Source organism: Protopterus annectens, chromosome 2.part2 (assembly GCF_019279795.1).
Source record: "Protopterus annectens isolate FY-2018-M chromosome 2.part2, PAN1.0, whole genome shotgun sequence".
NCBI lineage: Eukaryota > Metazoa > Chordata > Ceratodontiformes > Protopteridae > Protopterus > Protopterus annectens.
This window is the reverse complement of record NC_056730.1, coordinates 607,160,566-607,171,882: the sequence shown is the minus strand read 5'-3', so window position 1 is coordinate 607,171,882 and position 11,317 is coordinate 607,160,566. Positions and strand designations below refer to the sequence as shown.

The 11,317-nt window shown below is 41.6% G+C and overlaps 1 protein-coding gene across 1 annotated transcript in view; it reads right to left on the bottom strand.

Annotated features, from left to right (window-relative positions):
• The window catches only part of LOC122795741 (putative pre-mRNA-splicing factor ATP-dependent RNA helicase DHX32), a 787,400-nt gene that overhangs the window by 226,053 nt on the left and 550,030 nt on the right, over window positions 1–11,317 (bottom strand). Inside the window, exon 10 of the mRNA XM_044064050.1 lies at window positions 1,015–1,205. Within this exon, the coding sequence (XP_043919985.1) occupies window positions 1,015–1,205 (191 nt within the window). The remainder of the gene's footprint in view (window positions 1–1,014; window positions 1,206–11,317) is intronic.

The window sequence follows — 11,317 nt, the reverse complement described above, 5'->3', positions numbered from 1 at the left end:
GAGAGGAGAGCCAGATCAAAACAGAGTTATGTCAGAGGGATGCTAAATGGTGAGCTAAGGATAAGAATGAATAGAGGAAAACAGGAAGCAGGTGGTGTATAGCAATTAAAATAAAGATGCATACATGAGGGTGGGCAGGGTAACTTCTTTCAAGAGTGGTTAGGAGAGACCGTCTCAGAGGAACAGACAAAGGACTGACACAAAGGAACAGGGAAGTGACAGCCAATAAGTAAGTGAAGCGGGACAATTCAGGGGCCGTGAAGAGGTCCTATCTGATTTTTATAGAAAGAGTAACAGATTGGGTGTATTATTAGCACAGACATAAGATCTTAAGGCAAGAAAGGACTAACAATACTATCAAAAGGAAAGGGAGATCCTGAAAGATCCAGTCAGCCTCAGACTCATCTCACTATACAATGCTAATGCAAAGACTTTCAGAAGGATGCCAATGTCTACATATGAAAGTTTACCTCCATCAGTGATAAATATAGCATGCATAGGATCTATTAAGGAAACACTGTAAGCTGTCAACTGGGAATGCTGATAACCTTTGCAGAATGGGCACAGAAAACTGCAGGTGAAGGAAAGGAATAGTGATAATAGCCAGGAGGCATTCAGCCAGAGTCTTATGGAAGTGTGCTCCAACCCAGATTTACTTGAATTTTGCCCAGTGTATCTAGCCATTTACAGTACACATGTGAACACAGATGCCCATCAACGCATAACAAAATGTAACAATGGCTTTAAACCCATTACTTATTTATGGAATAGTAATGCAAATGCTGTAGGTACAAATAATATTAAAATATACATTAATCTCACACATTAAAATTCCAGTGCACAATTAAATCTACTAAATGACACCTTCTGTGATGCTGAGAGTTTACATAAAAAAATTACAGTTTTAACATTTACTATATTAATACATAAAAAGCTATTTAAATTAACAGGGCAGTTATATTACCACTACAAATGAAAGTGATGATACATATTCTTAAGCAAGTTTTGTCTTACATGTCAGGGCTGATTTCAGAGACCACACTGATGCAGTTATTCTGAGAAATTGTAAACTCATGGTACAGAACCCAGGATGGTGGACGGGGTTGAGGCCTTCTTGTCAAGTAACATGAAAATGGGTGAAGGTGGGCCACATGTTTGTGAATTAGCATTAGGTAATTTCCAGAGCCGTCAACATCCCTAGCAACCTGCAAAACAAGAAATATGACAGAAAATATAGCTTAACTGTTGTAAACAAGGACATACAAAACTAATGAAATGATCAAGTCATGGGATGACACAACCATGCTCAGTTTTCAAATATCTATTTTGTCCTTTGCTATATCCCATTTTTTCCCATCTCATCTTATTCTGCCTAAAAGTGAACAAAGTTAAGGGTCTGGTGACTGAACTTGTTTCTACTTTACAGAATCTGTTTACCACTCTTTTCTGCCCCGTCTTACCTTACTTTTACATTAATGCTTCCCTCATCAAAAGCTTGAAACTAAGACTCCTTGGCAAATTTTTTTTCGGTCCTTCGTCTTAAAATACTGACAAAATTTACACTAACATTAACATGAAAATTTATGAACTCAAATACATTATTACTGAACAACCACAGCTATAAATATGAAATACAACATGCAATGGAGACCTTACCCTGGTTTGGAGAGAAAAATGAGAGCACTGAGACCTGCAGCGGCAACAAAAACTGGGATAAATAAGACAGACCTGAAACATTTCATTTTACTGTAAAATGGTTCAGCTGCTTTTTAAACAGCAGCACACAAACAAGCATCTTGCATCTTTTCGCTTACACTTATTTCATCAGTTACCAAAAAACAAACACCAACTCAACAGTTAAAAAACTTTACTGAATGATACGCCACAGCACTTGTGTTTTCCACACTGCTGTACTTCAGACCATACCTCTCAACTGCCTAGAATTTTGCAGAATATCCTTGATTTTGTTTCATATGTTGCACTGTCCTTCACAAAATGTTTAATTTTCTCATACATCATTTATCACTGCAGTAAGTCAATAATGACAAACATTGCAGGTTCATATTTCTTATTATTCAGAAAATGTATGTTGGTGAAAAAAAACTGTCCTAATAATGTTTTAAGTGAATTAGAGTCTTCTTTCGGCTTTTCCCGGTTAGGGGTCGCCACAGCGGAACTCCGGTCCGCTAATGATTGGTAGTAGATTTTTACGTACTGGCTTGCCGGGCTTAATGCACAACCTTCAACGAAGGAATGCCCATTCACGCATGTCGCCACACAGAAGACACTCTAACTGAGAATCGAACAGGCAACATCTAACTGTGAGGCGACAACGCTACCGCAGCACTTCTTCCCTGATTTTGGGCATTTGTCCTCCCTATTATTTTTTATGTGGCCAGAATTCTACAGTGAAGAAACTGAGAGGTATTCTTTAACCTTAATATTTTCTCACATTGCTGTAGACAATATCGACCCAGCAAGTTGCTAAAATATCTAACACAGCCTTACTACTTTTAAACAGATTACCAAGATTGTTATGTACTGGAAACATGGCACCAAACAATCAAGTTCCCAGACACGCACTGTGTAGAGAGGGGCAAACTTCAAATCCAGAAAAATATCTACCAGTTTAATATAAATACTCTGTGAAGTAGTGGAAAGAGTGATTATGCATCTGTTACATAATGAAAAGGAAAAACAATCTTCTCCTGAAATATGATTAATTTGTGTGCATGATGAGAAATGAACAAATGAATTCATCAAATAAGGGTTTCAGAACACTTATTCAACAGAGTATCAAGGACAAAGGAAAAAGGAGGTGGGGGTTTATACCGATTACGACAGTGGTTCCAATAATCACAGAGGAAAATAAAGACAACAATAGTAGATTTGTTTTAATAAGGGGTTACTGGAAGGGATGGAGGACTATACTGGCATGTATTTATATTACACCTAAAACTACTCTTAATGAACTTAAGAGAGATTAGGAGATAATTAGCTTTGGCAAGGAATATTACTCATGGGTAGGAACCGGAATGTGACATGCAAAAGAAGGAAAATATAACAAAGGAGTGGAGGATTCCGAAGATATATATGAAAATATTTGGAATGGAAGATGTGAAATTTACCAACAGAAACCCAGGCAAATTTTACATATTACTCAGCAAAGGTACAAAAAATGGGTTGGACTGGGCAGAAATTATGTTTCACAGAAGCACTGGAATTTAACTGAAAGTTCTGAAACACATCAAAAAACTGTTTTAGATTATGCACTAACAAAGATCCAGGGTAATGAAGTGAAAATGAAATTACAATACCTGTTCAGGATCTCTGGTGATATTTCTTGTTTTAGGCTCCCTAATTTTGTTAACAACTCTTTCTATTTTCTGTTGCCTCATTCCCTTTCCAGTAGCCCCTTATTATCACAATTCTAACATTACTGTCTCCCCCCCATATTCTATCATTAACACTACTCTAGCATTTTGTATAATTACCCCTATTTTCCTTTGTCCCTACTATACTGCTGAATATCCGTCCTGCAATCCTTTGTTTGGCAAATTCACATGATCATTCCTTTCCAAATGTCTCTCCTAAAGCATTGCTAGTTGCACTTTGCATTTCTTAAATATAATTCAATACTCCTTCCGTTCTATCTATGACAAAATGCTACTGTTCCCATCTATTATACATGACAGATTTTCTGAATGTGTAATTCCAGCTTTTGTGTTACATGCATAAACATTAATGTCTGGTATGTTGATCTTTTATACATTTGTTTCCTCTCATCTCCATTTGATCTCATGTCACATTTTTCAAGGCCTTCCATTTTCATGAAAATCCTCAAACAAAAAACTAAATATGTTTTCTTAACAGCCCCCATCCCCATTTAACTTAGAACAAACACACAAAGCAATGTAAATTTTCAAAAAATTTCTAACTAGGAACAACTGCCCCAAACTGACTCACTGCAGTTTTGTAGAAAACTAACAAAGAAAAGGGGGGAGGGTAATACTGACTGCAAGAGTGGCTTCAAGAATGATAGCGTTTTGTACTGCTTGGCTTTTGGTTGCGTCCAGCAAACAGAAGACAACAGCAAGTGTACTGAACTCAGTAACATCTGTTACTACTACTTCCCAGGAAGCAGCTTGGGACCAGTGATACTATCCTCCTTCTGGTGAAAGAAGGGACAAAGTGCACTTTAAATAATTTTAGAGTGCTGTTGTTTTTGCCACTGCATTAAACTGCTCAGTTCTGCATTTCTGCCTATTTTAAGTGCTTGTTGCTTGAGATAATACGCAAGTTGATGACTTCTGCACTTTTAGCTTGGGTTGCTGTTTAAGTTAATTTACTGCACGTCTAGGTTCTTTCAGTGATCTAGTGGCAGTGGAGAGTAGCCTGGTCTCTTTCTATGATGAAAATCAGTGAGGAAACATTACAACTGTGCTTACTGTGATAGGCTAGAGGGCTATTTTACTTGTTTACTGTTTTTTCTGAGCCTACATGAAAGCATACTTGTGAGAAGTTTGGCATTAAACAAAAGTGGCCTGTAATGACACAAACACTGAGAATTTATATTTTCCTATAAAGCTACCTCTGAAATTTCTTGAGCACTTAGTTGCACAAAGAGCAACTAGTCTACACACTGAGAGCACTGTCCCACGAGTTTAGTCTTACTTCTTTCCAAGTTAGCATGCTGGAAACCCCTCTTGTACCATCCCCTTGCAGATAGAGTAATATTAATCTGTAACCATGGATATACACTTTCCTACTATTTCTACAACCAGTTTGGTGGATATGAACATCCTACGGCAATGCAACAATTGCCTGATGTTTACTGACAACCACACAATTCTTAAACAAAATGATACAGTATGTAAGAAATATAGTTATACAATATCGCTGGAAACAATGATCTCACATACAATGCACTTATAAATACCAAACAGGTTGACAGAAACTCACACACTACACCCACCATCACACAGAGTATGGACCAGACACACAGACTCACATATGCTGAGGCTCTTAAAATGTAACCTTTCTAAACCCCAAGGCCCCCCATAAGTTGCACCCACATTAACTATCCCTAGCAACCTCAAAAGCACAACATCCACTATGACATATACAGCCATACCTCACTGTGTCTCAATTTCTAAGCCCATAAGGCAAACCACGACATAACTGATATTTCAGTCATAGGAGACTCCAGTGTGAGACACACAGGCTGTCCCTCTCATCAGACCGAGTAACGACAGGGCCACTTGTTAGTTATCTATCTGGGGCCAGGATTCACCAGATCACACATGCATTCAGGTTGCTGAACCACAAGTACAGTCATAGTCCATATGGGTGTAAATGACCTGAGACATACCACCCTGACTTATATAGAGAGAGGTATGATGGAACTCTCTCGATTGTGTCTCAGGTCAGTATGAGCCTTGCACTGGGCAGCATTCTACCTTCTCCAAAGATAATGTCAGAATATGAACAGAAGACAACTGACTTTAATAACTGGCTTAGTTTTTTGTGTGAATCCAAGGGTGGGTGCAATAACTGTCAGTTGGGGAAGATATGGCTGACAGACCATGCTGTTTTGTCAGCATGGTTTGCACCCCCCCCCCTTTAGGCTTTTGAAAATTAGCTAAAACCTTGTCCACCAACATAGTGCCATTTTTAGGCATTGCCAACCTGATAAACCTTTCCGCATAGCAAAACTAACCCAGTAAAATCTAAAGCTGTTACTGCTCAATGCCAGGAGTCTAAACAAGAAACTCATTTCCTTGCAAGCTCTCCTCAACCTAAAGAATGCAGATATCTGTGTAGTTACTGAGACATGGTTTAAAGCCACTGGGAGTGTCCCAGCAGTGCAGGGCTATGACAGTTTCCCCAAATTTAGACAAGCCTGTTAAGGTCATATCACAAATCTATAACATTTGAAGTAACTATCACAACTAACTCCCCACTACCCCCTCTCCGCACAGCAAAAAGGTTAAAAAATGTATCCAAAGCAAACTATAGCCTCCTACATGACGGCATAAATAGTTTCAACCCCCTGCTCACTATCGACAGCAGTGTCTCCCATACTGAGAAGTACACTAATCCCATACTGAGAAGCATACTTATTCCTTGTATAATACAAGTGTATAGACTCAGCTGCACCTGAAAGGATTAAATCAGAATCCTCACGAAAAAACAAACCGCCCTGGTGGACATTCTGCATAAATAGGTTATACAACAAGATAACAACTGCTGACTAAGAACAAGAAGAAAACGTCTCAGCGGAGGAAAGACACCCTCCACAGCTTGAACAAGCAAATTAGACATCTTGTTAAGTCCTCCCAAAGGTAACTACAAAATCAAATTAGCATCCTTGGCTAGGGATAATCACAAGGCATTCTATAACTACATCTAAAATCTTAAAAGGAAGGCTCAGATTAGTGCTGAACCAGTAGTGGACAGTACCACTGATATGGAAGCTGTAAAAACTGCCAACTTGCTAGCAGACAGGTTCAGCGAAAACTTCACTCCACTCTCCCACCAATCATAACCCAAAATTTACTTAACAGTCCTCTACCTAGTATCTCAAATGAGCAGGTCATGACCGACCTCTCCAAGGCCAAAAACACAGCCTTCATGGGACCGGACAACATCCCATACTGCTTACTAAATGGTCTAAAACAGGAGATGGCGGAATCACTTCAACCCCATTCTAACTACTGGCTTTGTCCCTCCCAAATGGAAAACTGCAACTATGACCCCTTTACACAAAAGGGGTCCCTCAACCGAACCTGGGAATTATAGACCCATAAGCCTAACCAGCCTTATTTGTAAGGCCATGGAAAGAATCATCATGAACCTAATCAACAAGGATATAGGAGATCTTCAAACTCTTGACCCGACCCAATTTGGTTTCGTTAAAGGCAAATCATGCTTGCTAAACCTGGTGTACTTCTCTGAAACTGGCACCAAAGCCTTGGATGAAGGCAAAACAGTGCATATTGCCTATCTGGATTTAACCAAGGCCTATGACACTATCCTCCACTCAAGCATCATCGATAAAAATCACCCAGCTGGAGATAAACCCATATGTCATTAGATAGATAGCCAACTGGCTCACTGACAGAATGCATCCAGTCAAAGTAGGGGATTCCACCTCTACCAGCAGACCTGTTACTAGTGGTGTTCCACAAGTATCTGTGCTTGGTCCACTTCTGTTCAGAATCTATTTCTCAGAAGTTCAGGTGAAAACAGCCTGTGGCTTGCCAAGTTTGCTGATGACTGTAAACTGGGTGCAATCACAGAAACCCAAAATGATGTCATCGTACTACAAAAAGGGCTTAGACAGAGAAATGATTGGTGCCAAAGCTACAGAATTAAATGTAACGCAAAAAAAGTATCATCACCCCTTCTATAAATGTGAAGTCCCAGCAAATTACAATGTTAACAATATCCCCGAGGTTTAAATCCAGTGGTTTGCGACCTGGGAATACAGATTGATAGCAGCCTTAACTTTGATTATCATGTATCCACAGTGGTGAGGAAGGCCTTCTATGTTGCCCATCTCATAAATAAGGGAACAGCATCCAAAACGAAGGAGGTTATAACTCCTCTGTACTAGTCCCTCATCAGACCAATAACAGACTACAATGCTCCCTTCTGTATATACCTTATCAGACACCTGCAGCAGCTAGAGAGTCCTCAGAGGTTTCTCAAAGAAAATTCAAGGCTTTCATCACATGACCTACATGGACAGATTGAAGGCACTCTCACTACACTCTGTATCATACATACTGCTTTGAGGCAACTTGCGCCTGGTCTACAGAGCAGTCTCGGACCCTTCCTTAATGGAAATGCTGCACATCCGCAAATGATGGGACAAGACTCACTCTCACTCTAGAGACCTTAACCTAGCTTTCAACATAAACAGGACTTGCTGGAGAGAGAGATACATCTCCTAGAGGCTGCACTCCTCTGGAACAATCTACCAAAAGTGTTACTTGGATATTTGGCTCGGAAACCATAAATCCACACCGGGGGTTTCACCTATGTCCCTTTTCGATAGGGGCAGTCAGTGCTGATCATAAATTCGGATGCTAATATAGGCAATTTCTCCCAGTCTATGAGGGAACAAGGTTAAAACTTTGTTAGACATGTAAAGGCCCTAGTGCCAACAGCCTAGTTACCTTCTATGATCCTATAAAGTTCTCAGAGACAACGTACCTGTTTGGCCCCAACAGAAAGCAGTATGGAAATGAGCTGTAATCTAGATGGAAGTCCTACACTAAAAGACCTGTTCCCAGTTGAGAAGCAACTGCATATATACAGGCATAGAGTAAATGAATCATACATCAAGGAAAATAGACTAGCCTAGTTTTTAGAGTGACTGCTCACACAAAAGACCCCAAGACCGTCATAAAAGCCATCCAGCAGGTAATAACCATGGACATTCTTCCCCTGCTCTGCTGGTATGTTCCCCACTAACCTCATGCCATCAATTGGGCCACCAGAGAAAAGGACCACGGGTCCACTGCACAAGGAATGCAGCTCTCTACGACAGAGCACTAGGTTGTTCATGACTGTAAAACACACCAGGAACTATGAGAACAGAGGAGAAAATTATTGATCACAACCCCCTATAATGAGGATAGAGTGCAAAGTCAGTAATTTCAAAGTTTCCAGAGATGCAACAGGGTCTGCAATATCAACAAGGTAACACTGATCAAAACTTGTGCCCCCAATGCAATACTTCTCAGAGAGGGTAGACGTTAACAACAAACCTCAGATGGATACTAAAACATTCATAAAATGTGTAGGTGAGGGCCACATAACCTTGACTAAAGGCTGACAAGAAGCAGCACCTCTACAACTCTGAGGCACCACTATATCAACACAGGTAACAGAAACAGACTATAATCAAAAAAGGCACAGTGCAGAGTAGATTCAGCTAACCTAAGCTGGTTGAGAGATGAGGGAAAACTTCTTGAAAACCAAGAATCACAACTCAGGCATGAGTAAAGCAAAGACGAGAGAGAATCACTGCTGATAGGCAACACTCTCAGTCAGTCCCACATCCAAACCAGAAGAATGGCAGATAGAGAGAAGTCCATGCCCCCAAGCATATCGTATTTCACTACTCAGACTGTCCACATGCTACCATCAATACAGGAGAACTGACCTAGAGATCCTGCCTGCAAACCTGGACTTTTAAACGGTGCCCCGTAAAACGGAAAAAGTGGGGGTCCAAACGTATGTATGAGAATGACTCCCACACTATTAAAACAGTACAGTTGTGTACACTTACCAAAAATGTAGATGTTCAAGGGTATTCACTGTTGCAGTCATTACATTTGGGTTATCCCTGCTAAGGTAGCCCTCAGCCAACCCAAATACCAGAGGCTTAGTATTTCTGCATCGGTTGCTGTCGCTTCAGGACTGATGTCAGGTCATCAGTAGTATAAAGTAAGGCAGCCGATGCCATTACATCAGTTTTTTTTGCCCTGTCAGGAGCCCTCAAGTGGGAGTCAGGTTATGGTGGAAGAACCCCACCAGTAGAAAGTAAATACCAAAATATCCCTTATAAGGAGAGAGAGAAGAGAAGGGTTGAGGGAAACCAGGACTGCAACAGTGAATACACTCAAACATCTACATTTATGGTAAATGTACACAACTGTACTATGTTCTTCATGTTTCACTCATCACATTTGGGTTGAATCCAAAAGCTGAGGAAAAGGGTGGAGGCAGTCAAGGAGACTAGGGGGGGTGGCTAGGATGCCCTGCAAGACTGCAGTAGCAAAGCCTGCCCTGGATTTGGAGAAGATAGGCAGGTGGTAATGTTTGGTGAAAGTGTGAACAGATGTCCAGGTGGCAGCCTCCAGGATGTCCCTGGTGGAGAATCCTCTAAGGAAAGCTGCAGAGGTGGAGGCTGTTCTGGTGGCGTGAGTCCTGACCCTCAGGGGAAGGCTTTCCATGTTGCTTGCAACAGAAATGGATGCAGTGTTCTATCCATTTGGAAATTGTTAGTTTAGAGATGGCTTTGCCCTCTGCCCCTGCAGCAAAGCTAACCAGCAATTGATCAGACTTTCTGAATGATTTAGTCCTGTCTAGATAGAATCTGAGCTGTCTGTGCACATCTAGAGAGTGCAGGATCCTTTCCCCCTTGTTCTGTGGGTTAGGGAAAAAGGTGGGCAAATGAATGGATTAGTTGAGAGCCACACTGGACACCACTTTGGGCATGAAGGATGGGTTAGTCCTGAGGGAAACCCTATCAGCATGAAAGACGATGAAAGGCTCCACAGCCATGAGTGTTTGCAGTTCGGAGACTCTTCTGGTTGAAGTGATGGCCAGAAGAAAAGCTGTCTTCTAGGAGAGAAATTTTAACTCTGCTGAAGATGCTGGTTCGAAGGGGGGCAGGGTGAGCTTTTCCAACACAAAGTTAAAGTCCCAAACTGAGGTAGGTGCTCTTCTGGGTGGCCTTAAGTTGCGAGCCCCTCTTGGAATTGTTTGATCAGAGGGTGTGAGAAAAAGGGCTGCTCAGTGGGGAAAAGAGCAGAGGTATGAATTTTAATAGAGGAAAAGGAGAGACCACTGTGTAGCAGGTCAGCTAAGTAATCCAGGATGAGAGGGGGGGCTCCCTTAGCCCGAATCAGGTGGAGAACCTTTTCCATTTGTCAACATAAGACTTTCTAGTGCTAGGGCGTCTGGCCTCACGTATAACATCTAGAACCTGTTTACTGAGCTTGGCAGATTGATCAGTGGTTAGGGAATAGGCCAGGCTGCCAAACTGAGGGTCTGCAATTGGAGATGCATGAATTCTCCTTCCCTCTGGGTCAGGAGGGTTGGGGTCTGAGTGAGATGCCATAGTGGGAGAGGGGACAGGCTGCGCAGCAGTGGGTACCAGTGCTGGCAAGGCCAGTCTGGAGCAATAAGAATTGTCCTTGGTTTTTCCTCCCTTATTTTGAGCAGCATCCTGGTGATGAGAGGTAATGGAGGAAAGATGTAGACCGATAAGATTGACTCAGAGGAAGGAAAGGGCATCCACTTTCCAAGCCCTGTAGTGATGCTCCCTGGTGCAGAACTTGCTGAGCTGATGGTTGATGTGGGAGGCAAAGAGGTCGACCTTCGGGTTGCCCCATTTCTGAGTTATTAGGGTGAAGGTTCTTTTGTCTAGCTGCCACTCGTGTGGGTCAAGATTTCTGCTTAAGTGGTCTGCCAGAGAGTTTAGAAAATCTGGCAGGAATTGTGCAAACAGGTGGAGTTGCATGGTAGAGGCTGTGTGCCAAAGGGTCATGGCCAGCCTGCATAGAGGGCAAAAGTAAGT